This window comes from Apium graveolens, chromosome 4 (assembly GCF_009905375.1).
Source record: "Apium graveolens cultivar Ventura chromosome 4, ASM990537v1, whole genome shotgun sequence".
NCBI classification, from domain to species: domain Eukaryota; kingdom Viridiplantae; phylum Streptophyta; class Magnoliopsida; order Apiales; family Apiaceae; genus Apium; species Apium graveolens.
In genome coordinates this window covers 114,293,289-114,310,497 of record NC_133650.1, presented here as the reverse complement: position 1 = coordinate 114,310,497, position 17,209 = coordinate 114,293,289, and the positions used below count along the sequence as shown (strand labels likewise).

Genomic DNA, 17,209 nt, shown 5'->3' with positions numbered 1-17,209 from the left:
TGGTTCATTTAGAGAACTGAGCCAAGCCTTCATCAAGCAATTCATCAGTGAGAGAGTGCTTGAAAAGAGTTTGAGTTTCTCTCATGTTCATCGTGCAAGGAGCGAAGGAGTCCCAAGAGACTACCAGAATCAGTTTATAAAATTGGCCTAGAAGGTCCCGAATCTTGATGACAAAGTAGTTATGATAGCCCTGCAACAAAGGACTAAAAATGAATTCTTCAAGATGAACCTAGCCAAACTCCCCCTGAAAACATGCTACAACTCTAAGGTAGGACAAGAAAGTATAACTAGGTAGAGGAAAGAATGAAGAAGACATTTGTGAGTAATGAGCCCATGTGCAATAAGAAATGGTAGACAGAACAAGAGTACGATGCCTAGAACAAATATCCTCGATCTTGAAAGAATTTTGACCCCCCTTCCAAGAAGAACCAAGGACCAAGGTTCACTGAATATGCAAGGCCGAAAGTGCCAGGGAGCCAGATACTGATGGAAGTGAGAACGATAATTGACTTTAGATGGCCGAAGCCACTAAAGGGAGACCCCGAAAAGAGGGACAAGAACCAATTTTGTAGGTTCCATAAGGATGTTAGACATGACACCAACGACTGCAGGCAACTCAAGGACGAGATCAAGTATCTGATTCTGATGAGGAAATTATGAAAGATTTAGTAAGGGTGATGATTGTGGAGGCTAGAAGAGAGATGATGATCAAGGGGCAACAACCGAGGTCAAAACCCGCAGCCCCGAGGGTAGTGATGAACATGATTTATGGAGGGCCAAAAGCCGTAGGGACAACAAAAAACTCTCGAAAGGCTTATGATAGAGAGGTTATGAGCATAGTCAAAGACGCACACAAGCTTTCCAAGACTAAAGTGACACTTGAATTTGGAGATCCCGACCTCGATGGTTTGAAGTTTCCTCAAGACGGCCCTCTGGTTATCACACTGATAATCCAAAATTATCTTGTGAAGAGAGTACTTATAGATAATGGAGCTTCCGCAGACATTCTATTTCATGACATATTTCTAAGGATGAGGTACATTGACTACCAACTGACCCCCTATGATGCACCCATCTACGGGTTTCATGGAGTGAAGTGCCAAATAGAAGGAGTGATTCAACTTCCCGTGACTATTAAGGAAGAACCTAGGGAGGTCATGCAGATGTTAAACTTTCAGGTTATCAAGGCAGCTTCTACCTACAATGCAATCACGGGAAGAACCGGAATTTATGCGTTTAAGACTGTGCCCTCAATCTACCACATGGTACTCAAGTTCCCAAACAGAAATGATGTCGACAAATAGAAAAGAGATCAGGATGGCCCGAAGTTGCTATGTTGCAACACTTAGGCCTAATGAAACATAGGGTAGGTCCTCCCAATAGAAGGCATGGATATCTGCGAGAACGGAGAATGTCAGGGGAAGCCAGTTGAGGACTTGGTCTCAATTCCCCTAGACCCGCTAGACCTTAATAAGGTCACCTACATCGAAGCGTCCTTGCATATTCCCCCGAAGGACCGATTGCCAAAGTTCTTACAATCGAATAATGATGTGTTCGCTTGGACAATAGCTGATATGCCTGGATCCCCAACCTTATAACTCATAATGAAAGGATATATTCGATATATTATTTATTTCAGTATTTGTGCGATTAAACATAAAATTTAAATACACGTAGATCCTCTCCATTAGGACATGATTTTAATTGATCCCAATCAAAGTCAATTGGTCAAACTAGCAAAATTATTTTCAAGACTATTTATATAAAAGAGATATTCCATTATTCTAAAATATCAAAATTATATCTATATGGAATATATCTCTAAGGAAATATGATCAAATAAGAAATATCAAGACATGATATTTTTTAGATCTCCGTTGTAACATCAATAAGGCAACAAGCTCGAAAACGGAATATATCAGAAATATTCTTTAGAAGTCTCGTGCTATATCAAAAATATTTTACTCTTCACTCTAAAATATATTTCTACATCTATCAAAAGAGTTTTTATTCAAAGTTTATTAATATTTATTGTTGTGGAATATTAATATCCAGTTTTATAATCCATTTCATGTATACTTACAGTAATTTTCTCCCGATTCGTAAAATCAGTATTTCTCGGAGAAAATAATTAAAAATACTCAATAATATTTCCTACCATCCAAACATATTTTATATATTAGGAAATATATTCTAAGTAATTATTCAAGTTAAAACTTTGGTCAAAAGATCCATATATTTATTTTCAAGGCCAATGGTATTTTTACTCGGAAAAAAGGCTAACAGAACTGTTTTAAATCTAGATAAAATACTTATACTCACTATAATAAATTTAAATTTGGTATAGATCATTTAAATGGTCTTTTTTATGCATGGTAAAAATTTTGTACCTGTTATGGATAAAAAAACTAAGGTTATTACTTGCTGTATTTATTACTAAGATTCGGGAGCTCAAGGCTTTTAATGGCTGCTCTCGTGTTTCGTGGCTCAACTCTGCCTTTACGAGATGCCTACGTATCTCTGTGAATTAGAGAATCAAGCCAAAAAACGTAAATCTGATTGATGGGGGTGAGACCCCTTATATAGATGTTGGGAGTCCTTGAATTGGACTTGGTATAGGAGACTTGGTGGGCAAGTCTCATAATTAGAATGGACTTTGGAGTCCTAGATAGTAGGAAACTGATTCCTTATCCTTTTAGGTCCCCTTGAGGCTAATCTCCAAGGATTTATATCCTTATCGGGACTCTTCTCAACATCTGATTTTTCCCTTATTAATTAATTACGAAATTAATTAATAATCAGGGCTTTTGGGCCTTTTTTATTCCATCAGGCCTGATCTGGTCCATCAGGCTTAACCTTTCTGGTCTGAGTATCATATATCTTTTTATTGGGCCTAGCAGCCCATAGTTTGTACAATTAATGCAGTATTTAATTATACAATCATAATTTATTTATCCCTATCATTTGCCCCCCAACTTTTGGGAAACATTGATTAGGTTTCGCAAAAGTTAAGTCTATTCGTTCCCTTACAGGGTTTCATTTTTCCGTAAAGTGTGGAGCGACCTACACATTTACAATGAATTTTTCCTTTTATTCAAGAATTATCTTAATTTCCAGGAATTTTTCCCTTATTTCCGGGATTTTTCCTTTATTTTCTGGATTTTTCCCTAATTTTCTGGAATTTTTCCCTAATTTTCTGGGATTTTCCCTAATTTTCTGGGATTTTTCCCTAATTTTCTGGAATTTTTCCCTAATTTTCTGGGATTTTCCCTAATTTTCTGTGATTTTTCCCTAATTTTCTGATTTCCAGCCCTATTTCGACCTGGATCCTAGTCGAAATTTCGACCTGGATCCTAGTCGAAAATAGGGGTCAGCCTTGCCATCCTGGTCGAAGGAATTCGACTAGGATCCACGACCTGGAATTCGACCAGGATCCTAGTCGAAATTTCGACCTGGATCTAGGACCTGGAATTCGACCAGGATCCTAGTCGAAAATTCGACCTGGATCTAGGTCGAAAATTCCACCTTTTTTTAGCTTCTTGTCATGAGCCTATCGACTAGGATTTCGACTAGGATTCTAGTCGATATTTCGACCTGAATCCTGTTCGAAAATTCTTTGGTTTTCTTGCTTCCTGGTCGAAGGATTTCGACTAGGATCCACGACCTGGAATTCGACCAGGATCCTAGTCGAACTTCGACCTGGGTTTTTAATCCCCATTTTTTGAAAGATGCTTGGTTTATTCGACCTCATTCCTGGTCGAAGCTTTGACCTCAATTCAGTCCCGTTATTCCAGCTATTTTCGGGTATCTGCTCGAAAGATTTCGGGCAGGATTCACGACCTGGAATTCGACCTGGATTCTGGTCTTTTTTACCCGTTATTTTCAGGTGTCTGCTCGAAAGATTTTGGGCAGGATTCACGACCTGGATTTCGACCTGGTTTCTGGTCTTCCATTAGCCTTCTTTATTTAGCTTTAATTTAGGGTATTGTATTTTCCAAATCCTAATTTGATTTGGGCCTGGCCTTTTTTTTGTTGGGCCTTATTAAATTTTACTGAGCCTCTATTATTGGGCTTTTCCAAATCTTATTGGGCCTCTTTTATTGGGCCTTTTCAAATCTTGTTGGGCCTCTTTTCAAATCTTATTGGGCCTCTTTTATTGGTCTGGGCTTAATACACCCTGTTAAGAATGCTCTAGAATTCCTAGGAATATTCTGGAATATTCTTTTTTCTGGGCTTTTTCTTATGGGCTTTTGTTCTCAATGGGCTTTTCGTCCCTTTAACTTCCTTTTCCTCTTATATAAAGGAATGAGGAAAGGCTATTACTCCTTACTTTCTCATTTCTTAGTTTTCTTCTTTATCTTCCTGCTAAGATTCTCAGAGGAATAACAGCAAGTCGGAGCTTAAAGCCTTTTTCAAGAGTGCTTCTTCAGGTAAGATTCATCCCTTTGCTTTTCGTGTCTATTTCTCCTTTGTGTGCCATTTTAAGATAGCCTATTTACATGCCCCTTACTTTTTTCAGATGGCTGACAAAAGAATGACTCGCTTGGCCAAGATGAACGTGGCTAGAAAGTCCAACGATTTTCCTATTCGATCGAGGTATACTTCCTTAATCGACATGATCAACACTCGAGGGGACGAGTATCCGTCTGATGCGCATCTGGACGCGCACGATCATATTAGTGCTTTACGGGATCCCAAGGAGCTGGAAATGTTGAGCAGCTGCTTCAAAATCAAGGAGCCTTTTAAGCTGGTTCTTGCGGGTCCGGCCGACAGGGCCTGTCAGTGGAAGAAGGATGCGCTATGCGTCTATAGGGACACTCTAAGGGCAGGTATTAGACTCCCTTTTCATCCATTCATTCCTTTGCTACTGGCTGATGTGGGCATCAGCCCTTGCCAACTTCCCCCTAATTCCTGGAGGTTGATTCTGTGCTATCTGTCGCAATGCGCCAAGCACAACGTCCCCACTTCTGTTGCTATCTTCAGGAAGATTTTTCAGTTCAAAAACAGCCCTGATAAAAGTCCGGGTTGGGTTTCTATCAACCAGCGCCCTACTATCCCCCATATCGTGAATGGGAAGTCCATCCCTGACAACAACTTGGGGTGGAAGAAAGATTTTTTGTTTGTTATTTGGGAAGGTGGAGATTGGGGCTCCCTGTTTCGATCATCCTTTGGGCTGGCCGTGGACGGGAGCCCAAATGACATAACTTTGTCTGAGGAGGAGGCTAGAGGTTTCAACCTCCTTACGCAAGACAACGGTACTTCCCATTGTTGGGACCTTATCCGGGAGGCCGTCCTGGTAGAACGCGGCCTTTCACCCGTTAATAAGAAAAGTAAGTTCCCTTTCTTATCTCCTTTATTTCCTGCACTTTTATTTCATTGGTTTTCAACTGACTTTGTTTGTTGCAGTGGCTGAGAAGATTGAGGAGGCTACCAAGCCGAAGGACCTGGAGACAACCAGGATGAAGAGGGCTGGGAAGGTCTTTAAAGACCCTCGACTTGGTGATCGCTTCCCTGAGTTCCTTCTTCAGGCAATGGAGCCAAGCGAGGAAGGCCCCAGCCAAGTTTTACGCACCAAGCAGAGGCCAGGGGCCTATTTTCAACCTGCCTGGGGGATCCGGGGCAAGGACTCAATCGTGGGCAGCACGGCGCTGTCCAAGGAATGGTCTAAGCATTCCATCTCCCCGGTGGACTATCAAGATTTTGTCCTTCAACAGGACTTAGAGGGGAATGAGCTATTTGGAGCCCAGGCTCTGGCGATGGTACGTCCTTTACTTATGCCCTTCTTACTTATTTTTCCATGTTTCTTTTCTGAACTTTCGCTGTTTCTCTTGCAGGCTAACGCCCATTTCCAGGGGGCAATTCACCAAGCTAAAGCTTGAAAGGTTGGCCTGGAAGATTCCAACAAGAAGTTGGAAGAGGCCAACCAAAAAATAGAGGCCCTTGAAGCTCAACTGGCCTCTTCCACTTCTGACCTAGAGACGGCCCAGGCCGAAAATGTCATTCTGAAGGCGCAGAAGGACAAAGCCTTTGATGGCTGGATGGACACCCAAGAATTCAAGGACTTGATGGTGGAGCATGATGCCCTTCTTCACCCAGTTAGCTATAAAGAGGGCTGGGATGCTGCTGTGGAGGCCATCCAGGATGAGTTTCCAGAGGTCCTTGAGCAGTCCCCCTTTCCTTGCCCTGTGCGGGTTCCAGAGCTTGGAGGTGTTACTGAGAAGCTTGCTGTTATGATCAAGGATGGAGAGGAGGAAGATTCTTCCGAAGAGGAGTTTGAGCCTGTCGCTAAGAAGGCCAGGGTGGAAGAGCCTCCAAAAGCAGCGCCTCAACAGCCAGCATCTCCTGCAGAGGGAACTTCTACAGGGACTTCGGAGGGGACAACCGAGACGTCCGAAGAAACGACTGAGACTTCCGAGGAGACTTCGGATAGTGGTTCTGAGGAATCTCAGCCTTCCAAGGCCTAACTTTTTGTATATCTTCTTTTTGAACTTTATTCATATCTAAACTTGTTACCCTTCGGGGTTATATTTTATATGTTGCTTTTCTTGCCTCTTTCTGTTTAACTTTACAATTTTAATACGCATTTGAACTTTAAACATCCTTAGATAGAAATAATTTCAAACTCTTTAATATGAAGTCTGGTTTTCCAAAACCTTACATAGCATGGGTTCGACCCTAATCAACAATATCTAGACAATGTAAATTATACTGGAATATAAAATCCTATGCAAGCAAAGCTTCAAGGTGCTTTTAAACCTACTTGTCAATGACAAGTGAGAATCATACTTCACCTATCTTACACGTAGTAAACCTTCAGGTTTTGTGCATTCCAGGTCCTCGGGACTTCAAAACCTTCCATAGTTTCCAGCTTGTAGGTTCCTCTACCCTGAACGCTCTTGACTCTGTACGGCCCTTCCCAATTCAGGGCAAGCTTTCCTTTCTGTCCAACACCAGAAGCCTCTATTTTTCTCAAGACTAGATCTCCTTGTTTAAAAAATCTCTCTTTAACCCTTAGGTTGTAATAGAATGAAGCATTTTTCTGATATTCTACTATCTTTGCATGTGCCTCATCTCGCACTTCATCAATTAGATCCAGGGCTAACCTCTGCCCTTCCTCATTTTCTACAGCATTGAAAGTCTGAATCCTTGGAGAGGAATGCGATATCTCCACGGGAACTACTGCTTCTGCCCCATATGCCAACATGAAAGGAGTTGCTCCTGTCGTGACTCTACAGGTAGTCCTATAGGCCCATAATATTGGAAGTATCTCATCCACCCAATTATTTCTTGACTTCTCGATCCTCTTCTTTAGTCCATCCAGGATTATCCGATTTGCTACCTCTGCTTGCCCATTGGCTTGCGGGTGAGCCACAGAGGTGAATCGTAACTCAATTTCATTTTCTTCACAATACTTCTTGAATTCCTCATTGTTGAATTGTGTTCCATTGTCAGTGACGAGGATACGGGGAATTCCATATCGGCACATAATGTTTTCCCACAGGAATTGTGCAACCTGCTTAGTTGTGATTTTGGCCAAGGGTTTGGCTTCGATCCACTTGGTGAAATAATCAATGGCTACAATCAGAAATTTCCTTTGTGTCGTGGCCATAGGAAAAGGCCCTAGAATATCCATCCCCCACATGGCAAAGGGAATAGGCGAGTTGATAGAGGTCAGCATCTCGGGGGGTTGTCTAACAACTGGTGCATGCTTCTGACAGCGATCACACTTCTTCACATATTCTTTGGCATCAGCCATCATTTCTGGCCAATAGAAGCCTAAACGAGTTATCTTATGAGCCAAGGCCCTGCCCCCAAGTGTTGTCCACAAATACCTTCATGCACTTCTTCAAGAGCCAAGCGTGCCTCATCGGGCCTGAGACACCTCAAGTAGGGAACCACGAAAGATCTTTTGTAAAGAATCCCATCTATCAAAGAGTACCTTAGTGCCCGAACAGTTAACTTCCGTGCTTCAATTGCATCACTTGGCAACCAACCGGTCTGAATGTGAGCCTTGATGGGATCAATCCATGACGTCCCCAAGCCTATGAGAGCCACTAGCTTAACATCTATGCTTCGTGTCTTCAAAACACGGAAGTACACACTTCCTGAACTTTATTCAATCTCAGACGAAGCGAACTTTGATAGCGCATCTGCCTTAACATTTTCTTCCCTTGGAATGTGTTCAACATGGCATTCATTAAATTGGGTCATCACAGCCCTTACTAGGCGGACATACTTAGCCATCGTATCATCCCTTGCCTCAAATTCTCCCTTTACCTGGGATATGATCAGCTTCGAGTCTCCACGGACCTTTAAGTTTTTGACTCTAAGTGTCCCAGCTAGACCAAGGCCAGCTATCAGGGCTTCATACTCTGCCTCATTATTTGTGGTTGGAAAATCTAGCTTCATAGCATACTCAATTAAGAACCCATCAGGGCTTTGCAAAACCAACCCTGCTCCACTGGAATTTGTTTTTGATGCTCCATCAAAATAGAGAACCCAATATTCTTTCTCCTTATCATCCTTCTCCCTGTCCCCATTGTCGACTCCCTTGTCTTGAGGTATGGTATCTTCCTGCCCCCCGACTTCTTGGTTGGGTATGGTACATTCCACCACGAAGTCAGCTAGTGCATGGGCTTTTATAGCCGTACGTGGCTTATACTTGAGATCAAACTCTCCCAACTCTATTGCCCACTTAATCAGTCTCCCACTTGCCTTGGGACTGTGAATGATATTTCTCAGTGGCTGATTTGTTAGCACTTCAATCTGGTGAGCTTGAAAATAAGGACGCAGCTTTTTTGAAGCCATTACCAAGGCTAAAGCGAATTTCTCTATAGTTGAATAATTCAACTCAGCACCATGCAAAATTTTGCTGACATAGTATACGGGTTTCTGGACTTTCAGTTCTTCCTTAACTAACACCGCGCTCAAGGCGCTCTCTGAAACATCCAAGTACAAGAATAAAATTTCACTCAGAACTGGCTTGGCCAACAACGGGGCCTGGGCCATATACTTCTTTAACTCTTCAAATGCCTTCTGGTTTTCCTCACTCCATACAAAGTCTTTGATGCTCTTTAGCGATTTGAAGAATGACAAACACTTGTCCCCCGACTTGGAGATGAATTGTCCTAGCGCAGCAACCCTTCCTGTAAGCTTCTGAACATCCTTAACAGTTTTTGGTGGTTCCATGTCCAGGATCGCCTTTATCTTATTCGGGTTAGCCTCAATTCCCCTCTTTGAGACCATCAGTCCCAAGAATTTTCCAGATCCTACTCCGAAAGCACACTTCGTCGGATTCAACATCATCTTGTGGTACCTCAGGACCTCAAAAGCTTCCCTTAAATGGGCTATATGATCAGTCTTTACTAGACTCTTGACTAACATGTCATCAACATAGACTTCCATAGTCTTACCAATAAGATCCTTAAAAATTCTATTCACCAACCTTTGATAGGTGGCTCCTGCATTCTTGAGACCAAACGCCATAACAAGATAACAATAAACACCAAAGTCAGTGATAAATGATACCTTTGGAATGTCATCCTTATGCATTTTGATCTGGTTGTATCCGCTAAACCCATCCATGAAACTCAGCATCTCATGTCCAGCAGTGGCATCAATCAAAGTATCAATTCTAGGCAGCGGAAAACAGTCTTTGGGGCATGCATCATTCAGATCAGTGAAGTCTATACACATCCTCCACTTTCCATTAGCCTTCTTCACCATTACAGGGTTTGCTAACCACTCCGGAAATTGAATCTCCTCAATGAAACCAGCCTCTAAGAGCTTTTCCACTTCCTGCTTTATAGCCTCTTGTCTTTCCGGGGCAAAATTTCTTTTCTTTTGTTTCACTGTCTTCCAGCTTGGATCTACGTTTAGCTTGTGAGTAATTAACTCCGGGTCTATGCCTGGCATATCAGCTGCTGACCATGCAAACACATCACTATTTTCTTGCAAAAATTTCACTAACTTCCCTCTAAAGGGCTCCTCAATTGTGGCTCCAATGAAAGTCGTCCTCTCAGGATTCTCGGGGTCTAAAGGAACCGAAACCAATTCTTCTGCTGGCTTTCCTCTATTCTCATCATTTTCTCGAACATCCATATCTTCAATAGGAAGAACCTGCCCCCCGACTCCATCTGCCCTCAAAGAGGCCACATAACAGCTTCTAGCCATTTTTTGATCTCCTCTCTCTTCTCCAATCCCGTTTCGGGTGGGAAACTTCATGACTGAATGGTACGAAGAGGGGACTGCCTTGAAGGCTTGTATCCCTGTTCTCCCCATGATAGCATTATAAGTTGAACTAGCCTTTACCACTACGAAATCCAGCATCTGCGTTGCTTGCCTTGGCTCCGTACCTATGGTGGTTGGCAATTTGATTATCCCTTCCACAGGACATTCTACTCCAGTAAATCCATATATCGGCATGTCGGTTGGTGTCAACTGGGAGTCGTTATACCCCATCCTTAGAAAGGTGTCATGGAGCAAGATATCCACAGAAGCACCATTATCCACAAGGACCCTCTTAACCGGGCTATTTCCTATTATTGGTGTTATGACCAGCGGGTCGTCATGGGGAAACTTCACACCCTCTAGGTCAGAATCATCAAAAGCCAATGTTACTTCTGTCCTGGCCCTCTTCGGGGCTTCTCCAATAATATGCATAACCTCTCTAGTATATGCCTTTCTGGAATTTTTGGACAATCCAGCAGCAGTTGGACCTCCAAAGATCGTGTTTATCACAGGCCCTCGAGGTCTCGGCCCTCCATAAATGGTGTTTATAACTGGTCCTCTAGGCTGGGGGTTTCGCCCCTGATCGTCTTGGTCCCTCCTACGATCCTCAAAGTTCTTCCTTCCATTATTATTCCTATCCCCTCCTTCTCCAGTGTATTTGTTCAATCTTCCTTTTCGAATGAGGAACTCAATTTCATCTTTCAATTGCCTACACTCATCGGTGTCATGGCCAACATCTTTGTGAAACCTGCAATACTTGCTCTTATCTAGCTTGGCGGGATCAGCCTTCAAGGGCTTAGGCCAGCGAACATCTCTGTCTTTCTCAATCTCCATCAAAATCTGACTTCTAGGAGCATTAAGCTTAGCGTATTCAGTGAACTTTTGCCCAGGTCCTCCCTTCTTGGGGGTTGAATCAGGGTTTTGTTCGGTTCTAGGATATTTGTCCTTTGCAATATATTCTAAATCAGTTTTTCGCCTCTTGCCTCCAGTGGGCTCATTACTTACTACGGTCTTCCTCATGCTTTTTTCAACCTTGATATACTTCCCTGCCCTCTCTTGGAGTTGCAACATGTTTTCAGGGGGACGTTTGGCCAAGGACATCTTGAAAAACTCATCCCTGGTTCCTTGTTGTAGTGCTATCATGGCTACCTTATCATCAAGGTCTGGGACTTTTAAAGCCTCCTTTGTAAAACGATTCAGGTAATCTCTCAAGGATTCCTTAGCTCCCTGCACAAGACTCATAAGGGATGCTGAACTTTTCTCATGGACTCTTCCACTGTTGAATTGCTTAATAAAAGCCTGACTTAATTCTCTGAACGATCCAATAGAATTTGGGGGCAGGCGACTGTACCATCTTTGAGCCATACCCGACAGGGTTTGAGGGAAGGCCCGACACTTTATAGCATCATTCACGGGTTGCAGCAGCAGTGCATTAGAGAATGTCCTAACATGATTAGCGGGGTCTCCCGTGCCATCATAGGCTTTGATAGTGGGCATCTTGAATTTCCTTGAGATATGGGCATTCATTATCTCTTCTGTGAAGGGTGGAGTTGGATCATCAGGATCTCCAAGGGGAAGGAGATTGCTTGGATCAGTTCTTGGGACAATAGCCCTTCTTCTTACCGGACCATCCAGGTCTATGACAGGAGGAGGATTTCTCCCCCTATGAGGTATCTGGGGTCAAGTGGCCTGGTGAGCCTCCAAATCACGCCTCAGCCTTTGGATTTCAGCCTCATGAGCCCTGATCCTTTCCTGCACTTCTTGGGGATTCGCCCCTGGGGTGCTTTGGGGGCGTTGCCTTCCATCGGCCATTGGCTCTTTTCCAGGACGCCTCCTTCTCGGGGCCACTTCATCATCCGAAGATTCGGAGTCTCTCTCAGTATAAGGACCAGAAAATTCCCGATCCTCAGGAATAGGACCCAAACCTCGTATATAGGGGGGTGACTGCCCTCGTGCTTCGCCTCGCCCAGCATATCCGCTTCCTCCAACCTCAGGGCGAAGGGGCATCCCATAAGGGGGGTTAGTAGTAACAATAGTTGAATATTCATACCCGACGGGTCGAGAATTCACAGGTATATGTACTTGTTGAACTTGAGGATTCGTACCTTGAATAATCGGGGGAGTTGTCCCTTGTGGCTGAGGTTGAGTTGCCCCTGTCTGGGCTTCCCCCTGAGTAGATGCATAAGTTGAATGGGGAGGAACCTCCACGGTTGATGAAATCACCTGGGTTGTCTCTGATGGTGTTCCTTCCTCTAGAGCTCCAATTGTTCTCCGTGTTCTCGCCATGGTTGTTGTTGCGTTTTCCCACAGACGGTGCCAAATGTTATGGATAAAAAAACTAAGGTTATTACTTGCTGTATTTATTATTAAGATTCGAGAGCTCAAGGCTTTTAATGGCTGCTCTCGTGTTTCGTGGCTCAACTCTGCCTTTACGAGATGCCTACGTATCTCTGTGAATTAGAGAATCAAGCCAAAAAACGTAGTTCTGATTGGTGGGGGTGAGACCCCTTATATAGATGTTGGGAGTCTTTGAATTGGACTTGGTATAGGAGACTTGATGGGCAAGTCTCATAATTAGAATGGACTTTGGAGTCCTAGATAGTAGGAAACTGATTCCTTATCCTTTTAGGTCCCCTTGAGGCTAATCTCCAAGGATTTATATCCTTATCGGGACTCTTCTCAACATCTGATTTTTCCCTTATTAATTAATTACGAAATTAATTAATAATCAGGGCTTTTGGGCCTGTTTTATTCCATCAGGCCTGATCTGGTCCATCAGGCTTAACCTTTCTGGTGTGAGTATCATATATCTTTTTATTGGGCCTAGCAGCCCACAGTTTGTACAATTAATGCAGTATTTAATTATACAATCATAATTTATTTATCCCTGTCAGTACCATTTGGAGAACATTTGCTCGTGCACAAGTTTTGAGGCAATTGGTCCCACAGTTGACCATATTTGACCTAGTTACCATTGACATTGACCAAAACTTTCAAGACATCATTTTATAATATTTAGGTAATTGTTATATTTTTTATGGTATTTATTTAAGAGTTTTTAGGGTGGTCATATTTAATGGTGCTTAATGCTTAATTAAGTGATTAAACAAAGATTAAAAGAAAAAGAAAAATATATTATTATATAAAGAAATCAGCTGAGTTTTTGAATCCCATAAACTTGTTTGTCTCATATGGCAAGTGGCTAAGAAACACATCTAACACACTTTGCTTTCCATGTCATCAATCCATGTCATTTCCATCATCCACCATCCATTCTCCTTAAATCTCCACCATTCAATCCACCCAAATTCTCCTATAATTAAAACTCCACCTATACATATATACAAGGTTTTTGATATACATGCTAGTGTTTGTGCCCTAGAGACAACACTATGATATTTTATTTTAAGACATTAGGATTATTAATGTTTATGTTCTATCGATTATTCCCTTTATAATTTATTAATTCTTAATTTACTGTGATATAAATGTTAGATTAATAAATGTCCTTGGATTATGATATACAATTCTATATCTCTAAGTATATGACTTAGAAATGATATTATGAGAATAGTATCAATATTCCTAAATGTCCCTAGTCTAGTATTATTATTAAGGGACAATAATAATGTATTAAGACTGGTGTGTTTGTTGACCGATGATCACATCTCATTGATCATAGGTATAGTGATACTAAAGTCAAAAACATAGGCAGATGTATATGTACATGGTGTTGGACAGACCCAATGTGAGATTCTACATGTCTGTTGTGTCATAAGTAATTCTCACAGTGATAATGATGTAATGGTCTTTAGACCTAAAGTCATTATATTTCTCTACGAGAATTAATATACATTGATTCCATTAAAAGTTATCCTTGACTCGGTAATGATAAAAGTGGACATTGGGTATATTATGAATCGTATGAGAAATATGAATGATCTAGATGGGATTTAACCCTCCTATTTTAGGAGTGATATTATTTGCCACTTGTGTGAGCTAGACTATGAAATGTGTGACCACGCTCAAATGTTGATTTGATATAATAGTCTACTCATTGATCAAGGAAACCTGGATTAAATATTGATGAGGATGTCACATTACATGCCTCTAGTTTAATCTATAATATGTGGTTAAATGGATAATATTACATTGTACATTATTCACGAAACGTTTAATCGATCACCGTTTAAATTATTATTACTTGGGTAGCAATGATGTATTACTAGATGCCGCTCATTGTTTACGATTTTAAATTAAATTTAAAATTCGTTGGCAACGTAATAATAACCTATAGGGTCACACACTAAGAATGCTTGAAGGATTATTTAATTTAAATTGGATTTAAATTATATTAACGTAATTCGAATTATTTATAATATTAATTAAGTATGACTTAATTGATTAGATAAATATTGATATTCGAAATTATTAATATTAATTATGAGTTTCATTTGTTAAATAATTAAGTATGACTTAATTATTATACAAATAGGAATTTCAAATTAATAATAACTCCTAATTAGTTAAGAGTTATAATTCTTATTATACTCTCTATATAATATCTCTTGTGTGGCTGATTTTGTATGCAAGACTTTTACTAAAACCCTAGCCACCAAGGGAGAAGATAGAGAGAGCAAGAAAAACGAGTTTATGTTAATACACATTCAATCCTTGAGTTCAAGCATTCGTGTGGATACCGATAGAGCGTAGATCGTGAGAGTGGGATGCGTGGTGATTGAACAAGCTTTGGATCTCCATTAGTCAACCAATTGGTAAAGCTTCTTAAGGTAAATAATATGATCAATTAATTAAATATATTTTTTTTGCATGGATCCTGCAATGGATTTCGAAAATTCTGATTTTTTACATTTTTAAATACTATTTCCGTTGCGTTTATGTGCTCAAAACCCAACAATGACATCAGAGCTACTTACGAAAAGTGTTTAATTCCTTTATGTGTTTACCGGTTTTGTGATGATAACATGTATACAATATTCCATGACTGTTATGTATGTGATTTTGTATGTTTTGCATGTTATGTTTATATATGCGTATGTATGTATATGTTTTGAATATATGATATGTAATATCCGGGATATATCGTGTAATTATTTTGCTAATAAATAATTATTATATGTGTTCAGTATCTATTCTGTGAATTATTTGTTAAGTGTTATCTGTGTTTGGATATTTAAAAAATAATATTAATTGAGTATTTTAATTTTTATATGTCCAAAATAAAATATAGATAATTGTCATATCTTCCTAATTATTTTCATGTTGATTTATGAATTTATAGGAATCATATGAATTTTATCAAATCTGTTTCCGGGTATTTAAAATCTATTTTATAAAAACGGGAACCAACCGACGTTATCCGTTGTTACGTTTTTAGAACCCGAAACTCTTCCTAGAACTCCTCCCTAACCTAATTGTAATATTCCGAGCATTTTCCATGTTTCGACTTTTTCGATCCGGCGTACGGTTTGTCCTGCGCGGGTCCCAGCGCAACATTTTCGATATAATATTCGTTTCGGTAAATCAATAAAACCCGTATTTTCGATAAACGGGAGCTTTTTATTAAACTATCATAATTATCACCTCGTACTACGTGTAACCAGGCGTTGAGACCAAGACCGCAGTACAAATTGTACTGATTTGGATAATTATCCCGAAAACCGATACCGTTTGGATCAGTTTTTATAAATAAACGTACCGTTTTATATCGGGAATGATCCAACGGGATACTAATTTTCCGTAATTATAAATAGCCTTTTACCGTATTTTATTTCGTATCAAAATCATTTGCGGTCACCTAAAAATATAATTTTCCAAAGAAAAACCTTATATTCATATAATCTTCTGAAAATCAAACCAACTTTTGGAGGTGTTATTGATCTTTGTTTGGAAAGCTCGAGTAACCAATTTGAAGGTCTTGAAGAGCTCTATCAGATTCTGTGATCCATACACCTGCAAAAATCAAGCTTATTTTTCTATATTTTTATTTAATTTCGAATTATTTTTATTAAAAATATGAATTTCTGTTCGGATGATTGTTTGTATGATTTAATGATTGCATGTTGTAGAGCTTGGTTTCCTGATGATTTTCATATGTCATACGTCTGATTTGGAGTTCAATAACATGTCCAAAATTGAGTTTAATTCTCGAATTTTAAAATTAGGGTTTATAACCCGTATGAATGTTTTCAATTGAAATTTGGGACTTTTTGATTTAGGGATTATTAGCTGTTGATTTATAGTGGGTTGTGTTCCTTATGAAATTTGCAATCGATTGGTATATAGCTCGTTAACAGAGGATTAGTGAATCGAAGGGAGTTGTGTTTTGAAAATTTACGATGTTCGCCGGAAACCGGCGATGTTTTTGACCAATTTCCGGCCAGGACAGGGATGATTGATGTGTTTTGATTGCATGAATAGATTCCTGGTGTTGTGTAGTGTAAATCTGGAGCAGATGGTGAGCTGAGGGTGCCGGAATCGAGTTCTCCGGCCACCCCTGTATTTTCCGGCGACGGGGGTGTAAAAATTGCAGTTTAGTACCCTGACTTTTGAAAACGATGAAGTTTAGTCCCTGAACTTTCCAGAGTTTTCAAAAATAGGATTCCTGTTTTAAAAATATTCAAAAATCATATTCCCTATTTATTTTTATTATAAAAATTCATTTTTAATTTCTGAAAATTCCAAAAATTATTATTTTAATTCCAAAAATTATTTTTAATTCAAAAATAAATCTGAATTAATTAGTTAATTAATTTCAGTTAATTTTTAATTGATTAATTAGTCAATTAATTCGAAAATTAATTGATTAATTGATTTAATTAATTATTAATTGATTTTAATTAATTATTTAATTAGATTTAATAATTTAAAAATGATTTAAAAATTCCGAAAAATAGTTTCGAGCTTTAAAATAATATTTTAAATTGTTTTAAGGCCCGATAATTATTATGAAATTGTT

At 39.9% G+C, this 17,209-nt stretch overlaps 1 protein-coding gene across 1 annotated transcript; it reads left to right on the top strand.

Moving 5' to 3' along the window:
- Positions 1 to 656: 656 nt before the first annotated feature.
- On the top strand, positions 657 to 1,304 carry LOC141718885 (uncharacterized). The gene has a single exon (XM_074521262.1). It carries the CDS (start codon positions 657 to 659, stop codon positions 1,302 to 1,304), a length of 648 nt encoding a protein of 215 aa, XP_074377363.1.
- The last annotated feature ends 15,905 nt before the right edge of the window (positions 1,305 to 17,209 follow it).

Coding starts and splice junctions, on each gene's coding strand:
- LOC141718885 (XM_074521262.1), top strand. CDS start 657: ATGAAAGATTTAGTAAGGGTGATGATTGTGGAGGCTAGAAGAGAGATG.